Source organism: Megalobrama amblycephala, linkage group LG2, assembly GCF_018812025.1.
Source record: "Megalobrama amblycephala isolate DHTTF-2021 linkage group LG2, ASM1881202v1, whole genome shotgun sequence".
In the NCBI taxonomy this organism is placed as follows: domain Eukaryota; kingdom Metazoa; phylum Chordata; class Actinopteri; order Cypriniformes; family Xenocyprididae; genus Megalobrama; species Megalobrama amblycephala.
This window is the reverse complement of record NC_063045.1, coordinates 36,785,138-36,808,720: the sequence shown is the minus strand read 5'-3', so window position 1 is coordinate 36,808,720 and position 23,583 is coordinate 36,785,138. Positions and strand designations below refer to the sequence as shown.

Genomic DNA, 23,583 nt, shown 5'->3' with positions numbered 1-23,583 from the left:
TAAATGTTTTAAGTTGCTGTACTCATTCAGTAAGTGCTATACCATGCTATTGTTAACATGTTAGCAAATTGGCATTTTCTAAATTAGTTTGATATAGCTAGCAAAATATTTACAGTGAGATAACCTGATCATTTTAAGTTAAATGTATAAATTAGTGTACTCAATATTTCAAGTTAGGAACAATAAAAATGTATGAGTTAGCTAACTCAGTACTTAAAGTTAGGAGCAATTAACATGCATGAGTACTACAAACTCAAAACTTGGTAGTTCTGCTTACTTAAAATTGGGAACATCATAACTAAAAAAAAATTGATGTAACTGATTACCTAATTTTTTTTTGAGTTAGATCAAGTTATTTGGGTTTACAATGAAGTCATATGGTTGAAGGAATCTTACCCAAGTTTCTGTTCACTCTCCACACTAAGTACCAAGTCACTGAAGCAAAGTTCATCTTGGCCACAGTCCTTTGAGAATGGGATCTGGACCAGAGAAACCCCAGAATAAGCACAAGAATTTAGGAAGAGTTTCCTGAATAAAGATGATGAATTCTACTATTCTGAAAAGCCTAAGTCAGAGGTTTTTAAACATGGAAAATTTGATAGATAACAACAATTTATAAACATAGTCTTTATACTCTAGGAAGGGGGATGCTCATAAAAAGGATAATCGTATTTGGAGGTCATTAAGATGAAAAGATTAGAAATCCCCTAGTTGATTGTCCTTGTTCTTAACACATGTCCACCACAGTAAACCACAGGCACTTAAAACACGGAATTTGCTTCTTGCAACACTCACAAAAAACTCCCACGCATTAGGACTGAAGACGTCTAGAACAGGGTTTGCTTCTGGATAGCTGAGAACTACATCCACACGCAAAGCAATTGAGTTGACGAGGTCAGGAGTCTCCTGCACATAGACATCATGCTCTTCACATATGTCCTGTGCAGAGACGCTAATGTCTTTCTGGATGACCCGATCCGTGTTGCTGAAATGACCTCTAGGGCTGACCCGAGAAGACTGCAGGTCAGCATCCAGGTTCAGGCTGTACTTGATATCTGTTTTTATAAAAAGATGTTTAAATGCATTACTTCCTCTGACCAAATGTGTCCATCTCCTAAAAAAAATGACCCAAACCAGAATCAGTATCCTTACCCACTGGCTCCAGTGGATTTGTTGGTTTAAATGTTGCACTGAAACACACTTTAGCCTTGAAGCAGGACACCTGCCTTCCACTATAGCGACACGGTTTACTCAGGATACTAATCTTATCAGGGGTGAAGGAAACCTTGGCTGTGACCACTGCAACTGCTCTACTCCTAAAACCACAATGGAAGTTCAAGAATGCATCAATTAAAACTCAACCGTTCAATTGATTTATGCATTTTGGAACAAACAGAAGAGTCCCACAGAAAGTTGATGCTTAGAGAATTGCTGAGGTGAAAAATGGGATTCCAGAGGACAGCTGGAGCGATCATTTCCCTGGCCACAAACACATCTAAATATCCCACCATGACTGAGGCCGCCGATGCAGCTGTTACACACTTCACTCAATTGTTGAAGGTAGGCCGTTAATGAAGTAGTACAAATTAGCATGGTATCACGTTACATGGGATGATCTAATCGAGCTGTTTTACACCCCCCACAAAGTATGAAAATCAATTGGTTCAAATTCTCACCAGAGTTGGACGACTTTCCCAAAAGCCCCCACCGTGACATCTGGGATTGAGTCTTCGTTCATATCTCCTCTGCCGTCTAGAGAACGGCCGAAGTACTTCATCGCTGGGTCCAGTTTCGTTCCAATAATTTTCTGAATGAATATTCTGAATTTTGACACTTGCAATTATATTTGATATGTGTTAAGAACTCAATGAAGGGTTTTGTTCTACCTGTGAGCTCTGCTTTCTGATGGTTTTTCCGTCTCCATAGTAGATGTAAATGGCACCTTGGCCATTGCCTTCCATTGGGGCACCAACCACCACGTCTCTGAAGCCGTCCATGTTCAGATCTGGGATGACAGTGATGGCCGTCCCAAACCGAGCGTTCTTTTGAGAACCCTCCAAAAAACCCTGGTTACTCAAGATACCCTATTCAAAAATAAAATGAATAATAAAGGGGTCTTATTACACGGCTCTCTGAAATGCTTGATTCTGATTGGTCAGTCGCAACATTCCGAGGTCGTTTTTTCCCTGATAATCAGTATAAATAGTAGGCCTATGATAATATTGTTGAAATGTTCATCTTGTTGCTAGAATGATTGTTTTGTCCACTGTAATGGATAATATGATAATTTTAAAATAGTTTCTTCTCAAATCAATATTTCATGTCCCCTTCAAAATATATAGTAAAAAGCTGTGTAATAACTGATATATGACAGTATTATCCAACCTGTAAAAAGCGCTCTCATCCTCGTAGAACTCATAATTACAACTTGTAAACTCTTTTTGAGAGCTCCAACTTGTACCACCTGACCACTGCAGATTCATTTTGCCGTTGACAGTGTTGCCACAGAAACGTGAACAACTCCAATGCTGTGTCCGAAATCGCATACTGTATAGTAGGTGCCACATTTGGTTTGAAACTTACTTCACGACCATTAAAAAGTACGTTCAATATAATATGAATGGGTGTATAATGAAATTTGGACGCCATGTTGTCACTACTGTCATGTAACCTGTGGTGTCAGTTGTGTTGCTTCAGCGCCATTCACAAATTCTCTCCTGTGGCCTCATGGGATAGTAAAGTGTCCACTGAATGCACACTTCAGAAATAGTAGGCCATTCGGGTACTTTTTGCCTACTGTTTTTCCGAAGACTATGTATTCGGACATACTACTCTGTTGTTGTACTACTCTGGTATGTGTGCAGCATTAATGTATATACATCTCTTTTACAACCTTCTCTTTATTAGTAGGTTGTAGGGTAGCTAGCTACAGAAAAAAGAGAAGGACAAGGAACAGAAAAAGAAGTGAAAGAAAAATAAACAAAGCACAGTATACAAAATCACCTTGGTAATGGTGAACAGGTAGACTCGTCCTGTTTCAGACTTCTCCTCGCTCATGTACATTGGAGCTCCAACCAGCAGCAGATCAGTCACACCATCAGCGTCCACATCAACGGGACAGAGAACGCTGCCAAAGTAAGACCCGATCTGCAAACCACAGACAGCAGAATTACATATTACGGGACTTTACTGTCTAATGAAACTCAAGGTCATTAAAGCATTATTTCACTTTAAAATGAAAATGACCCCAAGCTTTACTCACCCTCAAGCCATCCTAGGTGTATATGACTTTCTAATGAACACAACCAGAGTTATAATATCCTGACACATCCAAGCTTTATAATGGGAGTGAATGAAAAGAAAATGCATCCATCCATCATAAATATACTCCACACGGCTGTGGAGGGTTAATAAAGGCCTTCTGAAGCGAAGAAAAATATCCATATTTAACAAGTTAGAAAGTAAAATATCTAGCTTCAGCCAGATCACCTTCCGTATAAGTGTAATGCCTCTCGCAGTTCAAAATGTGATGTCAGTTTATGCTTTTTATGTAAGTTGAATATGGAAGGCAGTCTGGCAGAAGCTAGATATTTTACTTTATAACTTGTTAAGTATGGATTTTATTTTTACACAAATGCATCGCTTCACTTCAGGAGGCCTTTATTAACCCCCTGGGGCCGTGTGGAGTACGTTTATGATGGATGATGCACTTTCTTGAGCTTTATACTCGTTGGTCCCGTTACTACCATTATAAAGTTTGGATGCGTCAGGATATTTATTAATATAACTCCTATTGTGTTCATCAGAAAGAAGAAAGTCATATACACCTAGGATGGCTTGAGGGTGAGTAAAGCTTGGGGTCATTTTCATTTTAAAGTGAACTAATCCTTTAAGTGTTAATTGTACCTGATCTCCTCTCTGTGAATCTTTGATGACAGGTTGTCCCTGGCTGTTAATAGTATAAACTACAACCTGTCCTCTATGAACGGCACGAGGAGCTCCGGCCACATAAAACTCAGACGAGCCATCAGTCACAGAGCTGACAGAGTAGCCTGAATATATGACAGGGGGAAAGAATCAAAAACTGAGAAAAAATATCTATACACAAAAATGAGCTAATATGCTACCTTTTGGAGAAATAGTACAGTGTTAATGTAAAAATGCATGACAAATATTTAATATTTTAGTTCATTAGATGCAACAAAACTAACTTATCTATACTGCTGGTACAGTGCTTACCAAGTAACGAACTATGGTTTCTATCTTCCAAGACGTTCTCAAAAGCAGTTTTGGGCAAAATGTCTGATTTCAGAGCAGTTTGGTGAACAACAGTCCCGATCCAATTATATGCACCAGCTGCTCCCAGTAGGATCAAATCCTATAACCAAGACTCAATGTAAACCACTAGGAGAAAAAAAAAAACATCTAAAACCACTGATGGAAATACAGAGACATATAGAGCTGGCACCTTATTTCTGGTCTGGTGTGCACTGAACCCCACTTGGGACATTTCCATTTTGAAATTATCCGCAGTACCTTTTCCAACACCTAAAGACATCAGTAAACAAAAACAAAGAAAATTGTTATTGACATACATGTAATATATGTTTGTAAAGAAACACATGTCCGTTACATTACTTTTAAAAGGCTTTAATCTATATGAAACACTGCAAACTGACATAATCATGGACCTTCAATGTTGAAGATTCGATCTCCAAGAGTTCCGACAATCTCTATAAGCGTCGCCTCCTCGGACACATTGAAAAAGTATTTCTCGCTCGGATTACTGGCTATTGACTTAATCTCAGCGATGAGTTTGCTTGTGTCAATGTCATTCCTTAAATAATATCCAAGCACCTAGAAAAGTGTAAAAATCCATCTCTTCACAACATTCATGTATACTAAATATTAAGATCCATATATGCCTTCACTTAGGACTGCATATCTTTTTATTTTCACTAACCGCAATGCCAAAGCGAGTAATATTTTGGCTCTCGCATGCTGTAATAACTGTTTTCCTTAGATTTGCATCATGCGACTCTCCATCAGTTACCACCACCATCACTTTAGTGGCCCCAGGACGACCTCCATTTTTGGCTAGGAACGCCTCCTTTCTGTGACATCCAATCACCCACAGACATGCACACAAACCCACCAAGGGAAAAGAAAACATTTAGTGCAAAAACTCTGTAAAACAAGAGTGTAAAACCTACTTTAGAATCACAGTTGTGATGTAGAGAAAGCGGCATGGAGGAAATGTTCGTTTTTGAGACATAAAAAATGAAAAATGAGACGAAAACGATCTCATGTGATGTACGTATGTCCACTGTTGGACTTTGAGGCCATGTTCTTTACTATATTTCAATAACAGTAGTTCACTCATGTGAAGTTGTTTAGAAAGAATCATGCATACCTGGCAAAATCAATGGCTCTGAAAGTATTAGTCTCTAATCCTTGTTTCTGCTGAATATTTGAAGCTGCTTTAATCATGGCCTGTTTTGTCTGAAAGGAATTCAGGTAGAACTCGAACGAGGTGTCAACAGCATACTGCATCACACTGACCTGTTACAAACGAAATCAGAAATGTATGTAAACAATCAACACAGAAAAGAAAAACAGGTTAAACAAACTGTACACAAGTGATTTGACTGGCCTGAGTGCTTTGAGGTCCAATGTCTAAGTTTTCCAAAAGTTTCTTGAGGAAAGCGACGATCGGTTCCCATGGGTATATACTGTTGGATCCATCCAAAACAATGGCAATGTCCATAAAACTACCACAAGCTGTTTGGAAGAAAAATGAAACAACATAAATGTTAATATTTTGCTGGAGATCCCCAATAAAGATTAACCTGAACAGTAAACTTTCAAAAACAGAACATGGAGGTGTGTTTGTACTTTGAATGGCAGGGGAGAAGGGCGGCTGGAGCGTAAACTGTGGGCTCACTTCAGCACAGATTCCTGGGTAGAAGTACAGACTTCCACAGAGCTGAGCCCATAGAGGACCACATGTCTGAAACACAAATATAACAATGTAATAACTGAGCATATGACATCCCACATAAACGCATGTAGAAGAACTTACTTTTTGAAGAAGTAGAACTTCTTAGTTGCACAATTAATCATTAATGATCACAATCTTGATTCAATCAACACCCATGCAATCTTATTCCTAAATGACAACTTGAGTAACTTGAAGCTTCAAATAAAGATTGTATCAGCTATATCGTTACACCAGTAGGTAGCGACAAGTGACTGTTAAAAATGTATTTGTCATTGAATCATTCATTCAAGAGATTAGTTTAAAAACACTGATTCCTCCAGTAATGAAACAAGTCTTTATGAGAAAGTCACTGAATTATTAATTCAAAACGTTTTTTAATTAATTCAGATTAATTAAATATAACCTATTTATTTTTTTAAATATAGACTGCAGCAATCAAGATTTTGTCACAACCTCTAGAAAATTAGATGTTATTTTGTTTAGTTGTCTGTTCAGAATCGTGGGGGAATCGTGCTCTCTGTTTTTAACAAAAGAATTGTGATTGGAGTTTGAAGTTATCATCATCTACAGTGCATAATATCATCCAAAGATTCAGAGGATCTGGAGCAATCTCTGTGCGTAAGGGTCAAGGCCGGAAAACCATACTGGATGCCCGTGATCTTCGGGCCCTTAGACGGCACTGCATCACATACAGGAATGCTACTGTAATAGAAATCACAACATGGGCTCAGGAATACTTCCAGAAAACATTGTCGGTGAACACAATCCACCGTGCCATTCACCGCTGCTGGCTAAAACTCTATAGGTCATAAAAGAAGCCATATCTAAACATGATCCAGAAACGCAGCCGTTTTCTCTGGGCCAAGGCTCATTTAAAATGGACTGTGGCAAAGTGGAAAACTGTTCTGTGGTCAGACAAATCAAAATTCGAAGTTCTTTTTGGAAAACTGGGACGCCATGTCATCCGGACTAAAGAGGACATGGACAACTCAAGTTGTTATCAGCGCTCAGTTCAGAAGCCTGTATCTCTGATGGTATGGGGTTGCATGAGTGTGTGTGGCACGGGCAGCTTACACATCTGGAAAGGCACCATCAATGCTGAAAGGTATATCCAAGTTCCACATACTGCATCAATTACAACATCATGGCTGCGTAGAAGAAGGATCTGGGTACTGAAATGGCCAGACTTCAGTCCAGATCTTTCACCCATAGAAAACATTTGGCGCATCATAAAGAGGAAGATGCGACAAAGAAGACCTAAGACAGTTGAGCAACTAGAAGAACATTCCTATTCCTAAACTTGAGCAACTTGTCTCCTCAGACGTTTGCAGACTGTTATAAAAAGAAGAGGGGATGCCACACAGTGGTAAACATGGCCTTGTAACAACTTTTTTGAGATGTGTTGATGCCATGAAATTTAAAATCAACTTATTTTTCCCTTAAAATGATACATTTTCTCAGTTTAAACATTTGATATGTCATCTATGTTGTATTCTGAATAAAATATTGAAATTCTAAACTTCCACATCATTGCATTCTCTTTTTATTCACAATTTGTAGTGTCCCAACTTTTTTGGAATCGGGTTTGTACTAAACCCTACTCCAAACCTAATTGATAGTGTTAACAAAAACAGACGTGAGATTATAAAACATATTTTGTTGAAGCATCTATTCCATTTACATCTGAGTGCTCTATATCTCAAGTGTAATGTACCAGGTGAGCTACCAAGCAAGTTTACTACATCAGAAAAGCCACACATATGGACCTGTTAATGTGATGCAAATGTCAAAATGTATTACTTTACAAGTCATGCACTACGGTGAAAGTGTTTTTAAGGTCATAATATAATATTGTACAAGTAACTGCAGAAAAAACAAGTCTTTATTAATTGATAATTTGCCGCTGTAATCATAATTTGTGTGAGAACGAATAAAAGTTGTTGGTGTTTTACTGCTACTAGTGTTCATTACATCTGGAAAATGCATTGAATTGTATGTATAGGTACATTTTTGGATTTTTGCAGAAATGTAGGACAGGTAGAGGCACCCAACAGTCTTACCATAAACCCGTTGTTTTTGGTTGTTGGAGTTAGAGTAAGACCTAGACTCATGTTGATGTTGTTGCTGTTGGAGATTTTTGGCATATCGACAGAATCTGAGGGCATATTAAACATGGTTTAAACACTTCAGGCTTCAGCTTTACCAAATAATACTTCTTGAATTTGCTTTTGAACTTCACAGCATGAGATTATGACATTGCTCTATGAACAGATAACACTTTTTGATGTATCTTACTGGGAATGATGGGAAATATTTGCTTACTCTGAAGGTTAAGTGCCTGACAGCTGGTTCCAGGCTTGTTAACTTCACACTTATAGATTTCTCCCTTCCGATTTTGATTGTATCCCTTCCACGGAGAACCCACAAGGAGCCTGAGGAACAGTAGTGTTAGTTCAGTACTGCTATCCTGAAGTACAGGTTCAGGCGAGTTTGCTGAGCACATAGCAGTTATTAAAGATAGTCTACAAGACAGGATTGCAGAAACACATTTTAATGAGCAGTGTGTATTTGAAACCATTTCCAACATTACGTGTGTGTAGGTGCACTGAACGTCCATTATATAATCTAAACACACCCACTAAATTACACAGAATATCACTACTAGGTCACTGTGATAAGGTGCTTTGCACAGACTAAATACGGCACTCCTCAAACAGTAACACACAAACTCACTCACTTCCCATTCTGTGACAGAAAACAAAACAAAATCAAACCTTGTTAAACAGACACATTGCACAATATATAAGAGGCCTTTTACACATTTTTTACACACATGTAAACTACAAAAACACTAATTTGTGAAAGAGGTGATGTCATGAGCATACATGTTCAGTCTATAGGCGCATAGTGTTTCTTTACAAAGTGACATCACCAACTACTGGCCTGGCATAAATAATACAGCTTTTTTTAGCCGTTTTCGCAGGTTCCGTGTGAACAGGGATTATTTAGGCATCGTTGTCATCTGTATGTGAAAAATGCAAAAGGAAAAACTTTTCAGTTTTTATGACATCGTGTAAATGTAGCCTAAGTGTATTTATAAAATAAAAAGCTAGTTGTTTTGAAATAATAATTAAATTAAATGGGTATTATAGAATGGGTAATAGGTATAACATATTTTGTCATTGTTGTCTTAATTCCACTTTCATGGACTTTTAGTTTGTTTCTATTCAGTATCCTGTCTCCTTTGTTCTAGTTCCTGCCAGTTGTTAGTCTCTATGGTAACTGATATGATTAATCATTCTCTTCAGCTGTTTGTCATTAATTAACCTTGTCTGCCTGAGTTTTTCGTTCCTGTGTTTTCAGTTCTGGTTGTCGTTAATGCATTGTCTGGTTTGGTTATGGTTATCTTTCTTTTAATAAAGTCATTTCGTGAATTCTTCTCTTCATCATCGTCTGTCTTCTACCTACACCACGTTTAAAGGGATAGTTCACCCAAAAATGAAAATTTGATGTTTATTTACTTACCCCCAGCGCATCCAAGATGTAAGTGACTTTGTTTCTTCAGTAGAACACAATTGATGATTTTTAACTGCAACCGCTGCCGTCTGTCAGTCGTATAATGCAAGTCAGCGGGAACTTGGACTATAAGAGTAAATAAAACACGACAGACAAATCCAAATTAAACCCTGCGGCTCGTGACGACACATTGATGTCTTAAGACACGAAACGATCGGTTTGTGCGAGAAACCGAACAGTATTTATATAATTTTTTACCTCTAATACACCACTATGTCCAATGGCAATCATCGCTCGATTCGTTTGGTCTGATCGCGCTCTGACAGTGGCAGTGATGTCTCGCCTATGGCGGCATTATAATGCCATTAATAACCGAGCACACAACTGATACTTGCGCGTGCAGTAAATCACTTCCGCGAGAGGAAGAATACAGTATATTCGAGAATATTTTGTGTGCTCCAAAAAAACAAAACAGCGATTTATATAGTGATGGCTGATTTCAAAACACTGCTTCAGGAAGCTTCGAAGTGTTATGAATCTTGTGTGTGAATCAGCGGTTCGGAGCGCCAAAGTCACGTGGCGCACCAAAAATATTCTCGTGGCTTTATAATATTAATATTGAACCACTGAACTCACATGAACTGATTTAAATATGTTTTTAGTACATTAATGGATCTTGAGAGAGAAAATGTCATTGCTGGCTATGGAGGCCTCACTGAGCCATTGGATTTCAACAAAAATATCTTAATTTGTGTTCTGAAGATTAACGAAGGACTTACAGGTGTGGAATGGCATGAGGGTGAGTAATTAATGACATTATTTTCATTTTTGAGTGAACTAACCCTTTAAAAGTAAGTACAGTGCACAGTATAAATGAGTACAACTGACCACATCTGAACAATGTTATTTAAAAAAAAAACTAAACTGACAAAGAATGTTAACAAAAAGCTTACACAACAACTCTTGCTTACTGATATGAACAAGTGATTTATCTTTCATCTAAAGCCACATGAAGCAATTTTGGATTTAGAATCACACTTTTCACATTTCTGTAGTTCTGAGAACTGATAATAATTTTGGCTGGGTAAACATGGATACTGTTTAGTGGAAGTAAAGTGGTAATAGCGGTGAATTACAGCAAATATTAACTGTGTGTTCTCATTTTTCCCCAGCAGCTACAGCTCCATAAAAATAATAATAAATCAAGTTAATATAGTATCTGGTAAGGACATATAATAATAATAATGCAATCAATCAGTCAATAAATACAGTTTAAAAGCGAGCGAGCGAAATAGAAGGTCGAGCGCGAGTGTGGGAAGTGATGACGCGCGTGCTGCGAGTCGTGTACGAGCACGCGAGGGCTTGATTTGCGCGCAGAGGAGATGTCATGCGAGCGGGTTTAAAATGAGCTCGCGGGCTCCCGTTTCCTCGCGTGTAGATCTGTTCCTCTCGCGGAAGTGATTTACTGCGCGCAAGCATCAGTTGTGTGCTCGGTTATTAATGGCATTATAATGCTGCCATATCCCGCGCATATGACTTCAATGAGCGCGTTACATCACTGCCGTTGTCAGAGCGCGATCAGACCTCACGAATCGAGTGATGAATGCCATTGGACATAATAGTGTATTAGAGGTAAAAAATGATATAAATACTGTTCGGTTTCTCGCACAAACCGATTGTTTCGTGTCTTAAAACATCAATGTGTCGTCACGAGCCGCGGGGTTTAATTTGGATTTGTCTGTCGTGTTTTATTTACTCTTATAGTCCAAGTTCCCGCTGACTTGCATTATACGACTGACAGACGGCAACGGTTGCAGTTAAAAATCATCATTTGTGTTCTACTGAAGAAACAAAGTCACATACATCTTGGATGCTCTGGGGGTAAGCAGATAAACATCAAATTTTCATTTTTGGGTGAACTATCCCTTTAACCTTCGTGACAACAGGGTTGCAAATTTAGACTAAATTAAGCTAGGGGTTAGCTAATTTGAGAAGTTTGAGAGTTTTTTTAGGTATTGATAAATGTTTGTTTACCATAAATTAAAGATAAAATTTACCATAAATTAAAGAGTTGAATGGTTTAGTTTGACGAATACCTTCAATACAATTTGTGTAAAAATTAAGAAAATGGAATGACACTTAATTTTGTTTAAGCCATGTTACTTAATGTGTGTTGCAAAATAAAAAATAAAAAAAATGTTGTAATGGGGAAAATCATGCAGTAATGTTAAATATTTCATTTTTGGTTGTCAAAATTAGTTAGATAATTTGGTAGATAGTTTATCTACCATATTTAACAGTTCTCACAACAACAAAAAATCCTAATAAGAGAAGTAGTAGGATACTAAAGTACATAGGGAAAGTTCTGGGGATTTTAGAAAACATGATGTAAATAATTTTTTTTCTGAGTAAATAAGATGAAAGGATTTTGGGTAATAATGACTCATTGTCTATGGAAATGTTTTATTTGGGGGTCTCTAATGTGTTTTGTGGTGGGAGGCCAAACCAGATCAGTGAGACAGAGCTAATGCTGGACTCACAGTGAGAATGATGACATCAGCAACATTCACAAAACCATGAACCAACAAACATGATGTCACCAGAGCCATTCAGTGCAGCCCACGCTAGAGCAGGAAATGGCTCATCTGACCTGTTGCACAACAGGGAGAATGTTAAGAAATACTCACATAAAGCTTGTCTAGACGGTGAAGGTGTCCATAAGCGAACAATAACATGCTTTATATGGGCACAACAAATGAGGCTAAATGAAGTGACCCCAGCATTCCTTCTGTGCAGTAATTATAGCGATATCTGATGTTTAGGGAAGTTGTGAACAGTGTAGATTAAACTTTTCTTTGTCTTTTAGAGGAAAAGTTGTATATTACCAACAACTGTGTGACTTATTGCTGTTCTTTTAAAACATGTATGAGCGTAGCTATAATGTGAATGAGGGGAAAACCCTCTTTTTCCTGCGGATAGATTCTAAAGAAACCTTTATTGTGATCTCCCGGATGCAGGCAAATTTAATGAGCACAGGAAGTGTGTGTGTGCTGTATATTGAGAGGAGTGACAGTGCAGGGGGAAAACAGCTATCAGCTATCAGAATGTGCATGCAAGCCTCATGGCAGCATGAAGGGCCCTATCATTTCTGCAATGCAGAAAACTCGGAATTAATTTGGCAAATTTTAGATGAATAATCAAAAGTCGGGCTTTTGAAGTAAACCTCTCCTGGGCAGCACTTTACTTGCCAAAGGAATTGTTTAATTTTCATTTGCCTTCATTTGATTACCACAGTTGATAATTAAATCATAAATCCAGAACAATTAAAACACAAAAAAAAAAAAAAAATTCTGGGGGGGGTTTAATAAAAATTAATAAAATATTCATTCATAGGGCTCTATTGTTGTAAAAAAAAAAAGTTATGTTAGTAGATAAAAGATCCTTATTGTGTTTGGTGAATAAAGAGTATTGCTCAATTCTCATATAAAACTAAATTCATAATAGGGACAAACACAATTGTCACAATAAACAAATAAATAGCACACAATTTCCATTAATTTTACACATCTTACCATTTTCCTTGACTGTTGCTAAACTGTTGTACAGTGTAACCAAACTGTTCTTCTGCCGACCCTGAGAAGATCCTAGCTCCAGAAGTCCCCACGTTAAAACCCTGAGAGTTATCGATGCTTAAACCTGTTGAGATATGCAAAAATCAGTCTTTTGTCTTAACAAATATACCAGCACACACATATTATACCAACAACACTGACAGAAACACAAGAATAAGGAAGCAGAACTATATATGGTCTGATAGGCAGAGTTATTTTTTAATAGGTATGTGATATGTAGACAAGCCACAGCATGAATGTGACTCCAGGGATGGAGTGACTGTGTGCAGTAAAACTTTGATGTGGGGATTCTTGGAGAGAGTAAACAATATTTAGTAACATAAAACAGAGATAACCTCCTCTCTGTGTTTTGCAAGAGCTTTATGAGTCAGTGACAAGAGTGTATCTGTTATGTGTCAAGTTCTTAGAAATATACAGTGTAAAAAGAGGTAACTTGAATAAAATTTTGACATGAACAAAACCAGTTACTGTAATTTAGATGTTATCATTTTTAAGTTACCTTTAAAAAAAAAAACACTTTTTTCAAGAAAAGTTAATTATTATTTTCTAAAAATGTTTAAATCAAAGTATTTTTTATAAATATAATTACTTAGTCATTTATAAAATTCTATTGTTATATATCTGGGTACCTGCAATGAGTAGACCCCCTTAAATAGTTGGAATAACACGCTTGGCATAAATCGCTTTATATTAACCAAGACATTTCTCCTGTATACAACTCAAAACTGTCCAAAGCATCATCATATCTCATTGCCACCACTGGTGACAAAGGATGACTAGAGGACAGGAAAATGGTGGAAGGAAGGAATAATAAGAACAAGAAAACTGAGGAGCTGAGCATGCACTCTGTGGCTTGCAGGGTGGGTGGTAAGCAGGACCCAGAATAATGACTATAATGAATCTTAACCTCTAGAGGTTGGTGTGGCTGGTTGGGATGCTGGAATAGGAGGGAGCGGTTGCTGGTGGGCGACGGATCATGAGTGGGTAGGATCCCTTCCCGCTCTCAGGAATGATCGTGGATAGCCTAGTCAAGGGCCAAACCCCATAATATTCTTATTATTAGCATAACTATTAATGATATTAGTGTGGTTACCGGGGAAATTTGAGGAGGGGGGTGGGGAAGGAGGAGTAAAGGAGAAAAAACATACTAAAGCAATTAATATCTTTAAATATTATACACCTCTAAATCAAATATAATTCTGAAATATAACTCGTCCTCTTATCTTCTTGTTGTCTTTGTTATCTTGGTATGTTAATAATAAAAATAAAAATAAATTATATTGTTTTATATTTTTGTGCATAAAAACATTTAAATTATCTTATAATTTTATAATTATTATTATAGGAAATAATAATAAGAATTTATTTATTTTAATGTGGCATTATTTGCTTAATATTTTACTTTGTCCCCAAACAAATATCAAAATGAATTTTAATTCAGAAATTAAATCATGTTCCTTTCAGAAGAGGATGTTTTTATTGTGTGAATTGCACTTTACAGATAGGATGAAAAGAGCATCATGCCATTGACCCTTATACCATTTCTGATTAACATTTCAATTGTTATCTTATGTTAATTGCAGGTCCTTTTGTAGAAATATTGTGAGATGTCATTGCTTACATAGAATACATACATTACATAATTCCGTAGTTTTTACAAAATAATTTTGGCAGCTGTGGTTGCCAGAATAATTTTGTAAAAAATACAGAAAAACTGTGTAAACATTTACAGAACAAACTGTAAATTTTACAGTATAAATCTGTAATTTAAGAAAATTTGAATGTAAACCAATAAAGTCAACAATGCACATTACTACTAAAATATGTTTTGTACCTTTAACATATACTGACAAGCATCATAATAATGCAGATGGTAAAAGAGAAAGCCACATGAAGAATCAGAGTTCATCACAAGCAGCTTTTCCACAAGCTGAAGTATATATACTAATATAAAGAAGGTGCAAAGAGTCATTCATGCAAACGCAAAACACCATTATAGTAACCCACAACACTTAAATAATGCAATAAACATTCACTAAACAACAGAAGATGTAACATAAAACCCTAATGTACATGATTGATAACAAAAACTATTAAGAAACATGATTATTTAAACAAAATACTTTCAAATGTGGAGTGTCACACAGGGAATTGTGGGAACATCAGTTTACAGATTTTGACTGTAAATTATACATTGATTTTTGTCTTTTTTACTTATAATAATTGTAAAATTTACAGCATTTTACTGTGAAAATTGTATAAATGTCTGGTTAGAGCTTTTACAGTTTTTCACTGTATATAATACGGGAACTTACTGTTAACCTATTTACAATTTTTTTCCGTAGTGTTTTTACAATATTTTACTGTTAAAATCACATTCATTTTTTACAGTGTATATATATATATATATATATATATAAAAGGATGGGTTTGTGGTCATGGATATATATATATATATATATATATATATAGACTTTGAGTTGATTTAGAGCCTCATGAAAGAAACATGCCTGAGCAGGGTTTCTCTCTGATGACTCAATTTATGCCTTCAAAACTCCCTGTGTATCTTTACACAACTTAATCTATCCTGGCCATCTGGTCTCTCTGCTTATCTTTATATTATCATCATCTTCATTTTAATTTAAAGTTCAGTAGAAAAGTAATAAAGTGCTAAAAATATGTGTGAGCAACACAATCCATAAAGCCATGAATAAAGGAACATATAGTAACTCCTCTTACAGAGTTCTCCATTCATTACTTAAAGAGACAGTCATCACACAAAGAGGGCCTTTAAACAGTGTAATGTGCAGACACATGAAATGAGACAGAGGATGAATTAAGCGTGAACATGAGCGGAAACAAAAAAGGAGAGGTCAGACTGTGGGGTTAAAAAGAGAGAGAGAGAGAGAGAGAGAGAGAGAGAGAGAGAAATGTCTTTCCAGTCCAGTGCCTGCATTATGATGAGTAAGCTGTAGTTTAGACACCATTCAGACAATAACTACTACACCTTTGATAAGCATCCGGCACCATTTTAACCATGACCATTGTGTGGGTTTATGTTGGATGATTACTAATAATAATCTGAATAAAAAACAATACCAATTACAGGCAGTTTGTGGTTCCTAAGGTCACCTCATGGCCTTAATGACATATCTATCTATAAATACCTCCTTACACATCATCACTTCCACTTTTGTTTTCTCACCTAGAGATTGAGAACATGCAGCGGTTTGAAGTGCAGCTAATTTAAAGGTCCTCTAAGTGATGTCACGCGTTTTTAGGCCAAAACATTTTTTGTCACATACAGCAAACATCTCCTCACTATGCGCTAGCTGCCTGTCCCCTGAACACACTGTAAAAAAACGCTCTCTGTAGTCGCCACAAGCTCCGAAAACGGCAACAAAAACAAACTGGTGCAGCCTGGACCACGAATCATAATAAGCACGCTCCAGCCAATAACCGACAAGAATGATTTTAAATGCGCGTTCATGACTGTTTCAGGAAGCACGTATGGGAGGGGAGGAGGAGGCGGAGGGAGGGTCTAGCTAGCCTAGTAACAACACTTCGAACGTCAACAGGAAGTTACTCCGCTCAGGATCACTTAGAGAACCTTTAAGGCAGCTGACTTGTTGCCTCGTTCTCTTTTAGGTAGTGACTCTGCAGGTACCTCACCAAATTCATTTCAGACAGACTTCTGAAGCAGAGTAACAGTTTAATGATCTACAGCAAAATATAGCAAGGTTTGCTGAAAACTAAACAAATATTTAATTACTACAGTAGTAATTTCGTGCTAGAAATGTCATCAGAAGAGGAAAATGTTGGTCAGAATGTACATTTACACACAAACTGACCTGAAACCGCAACTCTCAGATGCCATCTTTCTTTTTCTAGCTCAACTGTCACCAAATGGAGCACATAGGATTGTGGGATATCAAAGGCAGCGAAGGAAACATCTATGCTGCCTTCAAAAATCTATCAGGTGAAGGTATCTCAGGAGACAGGAAGTGATTGGATTCAGATGTGCCTTGATGCCTTCCTACCTTGGAATGCGTCCTCTGAAGATTTTAGAGGCAGCCATGGCTTATCGGGTGAGCGTGGTTTTTCCAAACCGGCCACAGGGATCAGGTAAATTGTATAAAAAAATAAATTGTGTGGGTTCTGGTATTTCCATTTACCTACCTGATTCTATAAAGATTATGTCCGCACAGTGTTCATCCTGCCAGGTGCAGATGGGACTTGATGATGAGCATGACCAGTGTCCGAGCTGCCTGGGCATCGGGCATCTTCGGGAAGCTCTGGAAGATCCATGAATCCATTGTAGCATGTTGCCCCTAGCAATGCGATGAGCTCGCCTCGCAGGGTTAAGTATTAATATAGAAGGAGGTATGAAAATAAAGGCATTGGCCTCCTCTCCCGGAACAAAAGAAAGGAAAAAAAGAACTTGCTTGCCAAGTTGATGAATTGGCTGATGGAATAGGGATAATTCAGGAGTTGTTGGCAAAACTGCAACCCCAGCCTGCTTCTGAGATTTCGGAATCAGGCATCGAGGGGATTGGAATTCCGTCTCTATCGCAGCCTGATCTTGCATTATTTGCAGATGACATTGATTGTGTCTCAGTTGCAGCCACAGACTCGCTGTTCTCAGAAGAACAATTCGTTTCAGATAGAGGAAGCAGGAATGTTTGACAGTGATCATAATGCGGATGATCATAGTGAAGGTTCACTTATGTCTGACTCTGACGATATAGTGAACACAATAAATACTGCTTAAAGTTAGGAGTGAACCCCAGACCAACAGTGGAAACTGCATACAAATTGCCTTTGCCATTGGTTGCCATGCACTAATGTATTTGCTGTTCCACAATCTCCATATTTTACAGAGATATTCTCGCAGGCATTTAAATCCGCTCATTCAACCAGATTGGATCGTGCTTTGCGTCTGTTAGCAGCAATGGAGGTTTGTGCCACCCGACGAAGCATTAAGACAGGATCCAAGATGCCAAATATGGAATGTAGACAGACAACTTAATAGACAAAATATATAATTCATTGGCCTGCTTAGGGAGAACTGTTAATATGCTTGCCCACTTACTGCTGGCAATTAATGCCTCGTTCAGCTCGCCAGATACTACAGCCTCAGAACTGGTTAGTGTAGCTCAGTTGGTGGGTTCAATAGAGGATCACTGTTGTAAGTTTATGGGGTTGTTGGTCCAGGTGTGCCATCAAGTTTAGATAGCGCAATCTCCTTTATCTGAATCTTGCAAAGCCACTTTACGTTACCTTCCTCTGGTTCCAGGTCAGATATTTGGACCTGCAGCTCAGGAGGTGTTGGAACGAAGGCTCATTGCTTCAGAAGCGCGGTGACAGGTGCAGAAACAGACCGTTTTTAAAGTGCCTGGTTATTCGGTCTATTCTTTCCGCCGAGGTACTTTTCTTTCGCGCCATCGATTTCCAATGCGTGACCCTCCACCAAATCATATAAGGTCTAGCAATCCCGACCATATGGGCCTCCAACCAGATCATATCATCGTTCGGGACATGTGACAGTGGCCTCTGATAATATTCATGAATTGTGTTGCTATAGCTCATTTTGTTTCAATCAAGACAACTCTCAAAGTAGTTTTGGCATGTTAAAGGTCCCATGACATGCTGCTTTTTGGATGCTTTTTATATAAGCCTAAGTGGTCCCTAGTACTGTATCTGAAGTCTCTTTCCCGAAATTCAGCCTTGGTGCAGAATTTCAGCCACTACGAGCTAGGGGTGCAATGGTTCAAATTGCTCACAGTTTGGTTCGTATCACGGTTTTAGGGTCACGGTTTCGGTACGGTTCGGTATGTGCTATGTTCAGGGAAAATAGGACTACTGTCAAAAAAAAAGAAAGAAAATAAGAACAATTAATAAAACTACAAGCAACATCACAAATAAATACAATAGAGCAAATATTCTAATAAAATAAACAGTGCTTTTCAGGCTTTGTATATGCAAACACTGAGCAACTGCCATGCTTCGCTCGTTTGGAAGCCATGATGTCTCTCGAGGAAAAAAAAATATTGTGCTCGCCTTACACTGTAGTAGCTCATTTTCTCATGGGCGGGCAAAGCAGAGAAAGGGGAGGTAACCTTTCCCCGTATGATGACATATAAGGAAGATTCCAGATTGGGCCGTCAGAGCTTTCATTTTCTCAAAGGCGAAGCAGGATACCCAGGGCTCGGTTTACACCTATCGCTTTTGGTAGCCACTGGAGGACCATAGTCAGGCTAGGGGAACTCATATTAATGTTAAAAAAACCTCAAAAAGTGAAATTTTCATGCCATGGGACCTTTAATGAATATGGAAATTGTGAGCAGAGAAATAGACAAAGGGCCTGTCCAAATACCCAAATTTGTGGTTTCTGCTGCTTGAGAAAGTGAACACAACAGGATGTAACTGCACAGGCCTTAAAAATGCCCTGTCCAGATACCCACACATGCGGTCTTTGCACTTGACTGCTTGTCTACTTGACGTATTTTCTGTATTTGGCCCAAGTGTTCAAGTAGGTGTAAAGACCACAAGTGTGTATAGAACTTTTGATTACCTGATGGGACACACTTATAGTCTTGCAAAAAATGCAAGTTTGCAGAGCTAAATACATTGTATTTTAAAATAAACTTCTAAATGTCTGTTCAATAGTCGCTATGTAACTAACAGAAGACACAATTTAAAATTTTTGTTTCTTCTAATTACGTGATAAAAAGCAGTCGCAAATGTTGTACAAAATACACATACCCTATATTTGCACCAATAAAATGTGCAACATTTTATGTTTTACTACCAAATTATATGTAATATCTAATTAATTTAACTTACAGTGGAATGTTTTCCTCAACATGAGCTCTGGAACATAATGCATAATGGGATACGCTTAGCCTCGGAAGCAGTTTTCAAGATAGCGTGGGTTTAGTGTGCATTAAGGGCACTGCACTTTGGCATTTTTAAGACATGAGACAGTCCTGTGCACTTCCTGTTGCGTGCACGAGCTCTCAAGTGGCCAGGATCGCAAGTGTGGGTATTTGGACATGGCACAAAGCCCATTGCCCTTAAAGGGTTAGTTCACCCAAAAATGAAAATTCGGTCATTAATTACTCACCCTCATGTCGTACCAAAGCTGTAACCTTCGTTCATCTTCGGAACACAAATTAAGTTATTTTTGATGAAATCCAAGAGCTCCCTGACTCGCCCATGGACAGCAATTTCATTACCACAGTAAAGGCCAGAAAGGTAATAAAGACATGGTTAAAATAGTCCACGTGACTACAGTGTTTCAACTTTAATTTTATGAAGCAACGAGAATTCTTTTTTGTGCGCAAAACAATTTAACAAAAAAAAAAAACAGGCAAGAGAAGAGATTGCTGTCTATGGAGGAGTCAGAGAGCTCTCAGATTTCATCAAAAATAATAATTAATTTGTCTTCCGAAGATGAACGAAGGTCTTACGGGTTTTGAACGACATGAGGGTGTGTAATTAATGACAGAATTTTCATTTTTGGGCGAACCTTTAACCCACACCGTCTCAAATACCACTTCGGAACACTTTTCAAGGCTAAGCTTATCCCATCATGCATCATGCTCAGGAACTCACGTGCCCCAAAATTGAAAGATGTCAAGGAAAATATTCCACTGTAAGTTAAATTAATTAGATATTGCATATAATTTGGTATAGTAAAACCAAGTGTTTCATATTTTATTGGTGCAAAGATGTGTGTGTATTTTGTACAGCATTTTTAAGTGCTTTTTAATCACTTAAAGGTACACCATGTGAATTCTGGCCCTCTTTAGCAGTTAAAAAACATGCACTTTGCAGTAGAACATTATTTTGGTTGTGCTGTGGCTCTGTGTGACTTAGCAAAAGAAGATTATCCTACTGCTCAAAAAACATTCACTACTATTAGATATACCCATTTTAGATGGAAAGGATCTGTAGCTGAAGACTAGCTGAAGACGTTACTGTAGCTTTACCCCTTAAATTCCAGCACAGTGCTACAACAATCTATACTGAAATGACCATTCACAATAGATAATGCTTTACAATGAACTCTCTTAGAGAGCTATATATGGCAATTTATTTGTTTATAATACCTTACTGACCTGTTGAGTAATAAAAAGCCATATCCGCATCACTTTTACAACAAATCCCTCGGTTCATTCAAATCCCTCAGTTCTCGCAATCTCCGAAAAGCCAAGCCAATGTTGATTATGAGATCTGTCTGTTCTTTTTTTGTGCCAGAAGAATCTCTGTTCGCCGTTTTTTTTTAAAAAGGTTCGAGATTTAGTTGTTCCATGTCCAACTTTCTGACTTATTGTGATAACTAGCCTATGCCACTTCCACACTATATTCGCGACGTGTCAAACTTTTCATTATTTATGGGTATGATGAGACACACAGGAGAGTGATATATGTATGCAGTTTCCTGTGAAAAACATCCCGCTCAGTCTAAAATATAAACACTTTTTGGCTTACCATACTGAATCAGGGTAAGACAAAAACATGTTTTGGAAAAAGGACTGATAGTGTATTGACTCATTATATAAATTGTATTAATTTCAAACAAAAAAGTTACATAGTGCACCTTTAATTAGAAGCACCACAAATACTAAATTGTGTTGTCAGTTATGGGACTACTGAACAGACATTTAGAAGTTTATTTTAAAATGCAATGTATTGAAAATCAAAATAAAGCTCTAAGCACTTGCATTTTTTCAACACTATCCCCCGGTTTCACAGACAAGGCTTAAAGCAGAACTAAGTAACTTTTTTTACCTTCATAAATAGTTTTCTAAGTCCTTACGATGGTTAATTGACTTGTAGTGGTGTGTTTGAGGTGAGCACTAACCCCCTCTGGCACGTCTACGCCAGAAAACAGCACTTGCAAGTTGAGCTGCGCCGACCCGACACAATCTCGCCTCATGTTCACGTTCACGCGAGAGTGACAAAATGCTTTACGGCTATTCAAAAACAATGTATATATTATGACTTTATAAGACAATTTCTAAAATTACCCACCTCCGTCGAGATTTCTTGTACTGTATTTGCAAAACTACTGCGCTGGTGAGTATTGTAGTCGTTGTAGTCCAGAGCTGCGCTTGGAGTATTTACGACAGTGTGATTCACTGAAGGAAACTGTAGGGGGAGCTTCGCAAATCTTACTGAGTTCCGCTTTAAGATAGTCCTAGACCAAAATGCATGTTTGAGCTGTTTTAACTGAAAGCAACTTGCACAGACATATCTTAAAATATGTCAGTGTCATTGATTTTCTCAAGATGAACACCAGTGATGTTTTTATCTAAGGCATGTTTGTAAAAGCTACTTAAATGTCCTAACTGAACTATGGCCTAATCCTGGCTTAGTCTAAGCCCTGTCTTTGAAACCGGGGCTATGAGTGTGTCCCATTAGGTAACCAAAATTCTGCACACATTTGCAGTCTTCATTGAACACTGGGCAATTGAAATACGTCATGTAAGACAAGTGGTCATACGCAAAGACCACAAATGTGGATATATGGGGGAGGTGGAGGGTTTCAGAAAAACTTGCAGATTGCATGTAAAGAACCCATCATCCTGTGTCATCTAGAGATACTAAAGTAAATATTTAACTAAACTAAACAAATAGCATTTCATTTTTCATTCAATCATTTTTGAATGTACAAGATAAGGTTTAAACAGTCAACTCTGCTATTTTTAAAATTTATTCTGTAAAAAACTGAATAATTAATACTGCATTCATTTTCTTTCTAATTAACATTTAGTACTTTCCAGAACTGGAGAACATGTCTAAATTCATTATAAAACTGTCAACCCTGTTACCTAAGGCAAAGCTGTATCCCAATATGCATTACACATTTAGACCGAGATGGCATGATTCAATTATTAACACTTAAAAGACATTCTTTGTCTAATAGAATTTAAAGTCATACAGAAATGCACTTCAAAAATCACTAATTTAAAACACAAAAGTCACCCAAATGACCCTTTTGTTTATCAAAGTGTAAAACATACTAACACCTTTGATGAAATGCCAAATTGTTTGAAACTGTATAGCATGGATACGTTGGCTACTTACACAGAACAGTGAGAAGTACCTGCAGGATATTCATTTTAAGTCCACAATGAAATCCAGCATCAACATGAGCTCTCCAGTGTTTCTGCATTTAGTTCAGTGTAAACGTGAATGTGTAACAGTGGAGCAGTGTTAGAATGAGAGGCTGCTCACTGCAGAGCCAGGGGTGGAGCGTGATCTGCTCCCCCGCTCTAATTGTAATTTGGGTGTAATGGGTGGAGTGTGTGCACCAGTCTGTTACACTGCAAATGAGTTTAGATCTTTGACACACTTATGTGTTATAATCACACTATTTGTGTCAGTAATGTAATGTGCTATTTTAAAAACTTCAGTGTTACTGTG

General features: G+C 37.7%; 1 protein-coding gene across 2 annotated transcripts in view; it reads right to left on the bottom strand.

The window, feature by feature from the left end:
- Window positions 1-23,398, bottom strand: part of itga2.2 (integrin, alpha 2 (CD49B, alpha 2 subunit of VLA-2 receptor), tandem duplicate 2) — a 29,581-nt gene extending 6,183 nt beyond the window's left edge. For both annotated transcript variants that reach the window (XM_048173734.1, XM_048173735.1), the window contains exons 1-18: window positions 23,245-23,398; window positions 13,090-13,213; window positions 8,324-8,433; window positions 8,062-8,156; window positions 5,896-6,010; window positions 5,654-5,781; window positions 5,414-5,562; window positions 4,964-5,114; window positions 4,692-4,857; window positions 4,469-4,548; window positions 4,240-4,378; window positions 3,907-4,052; window positions 3,004-3,147; window positions 1,887-2,084; window positions 1,677-1,807; window positions 1,153-1,316; window positions 796-1,055; window positions 397-479 (exon numbers count right to left, since the gene is read on the bottom strand). In XM_048173734.1, coding sequence (XP_048029691.1) covers window positions 397-479; window positions 796-1,055; window positions 1,153-1,316; window positions 1,677-1,807; window positions 1,887-2,084; window positions 3,004-3,147; window positions 3,907-4,052; window positions 4,240-4,378; window positions 4,469-4,548; window positions 4,692-4,857; window positions 4,964-5,114; window positions 5,414-5,562; window positions 5,654-5,781; window positions 5,896-6,010; window positions 8,062-8,156; window positions 8,324-8,433; window positions 13,090-13,213; window positions 23,245-23,332 — 2,471 coding nt within the window. In that variant the 5' untranslated portion in view covers window positions 23,333-23,398. The remainder of the gene's footprint in view (window positions 1-396; window positions 480-795; window positions 1,056-1,152; window positions 1,317-1,676; window positions 1,808-1,886; window positions 2,085-3,003; window positions 3,148-3,906; window positions 4,053-4,239; window positions 4,379-4,468; window positions 4,549-4,691; window positions 4,858-4,963; window positions 5,115-5,413; window positions 5,563-5,653; window positions 5,782-5,895; window positions 6,011-8,061; window positions 8,157-8,323; window positions 8,434-13,089; window positions 13,214-23,244) is intronic.
- Between the last annotated feature and the right edge of the window lie 185 nt (window positions 23,399-23,583).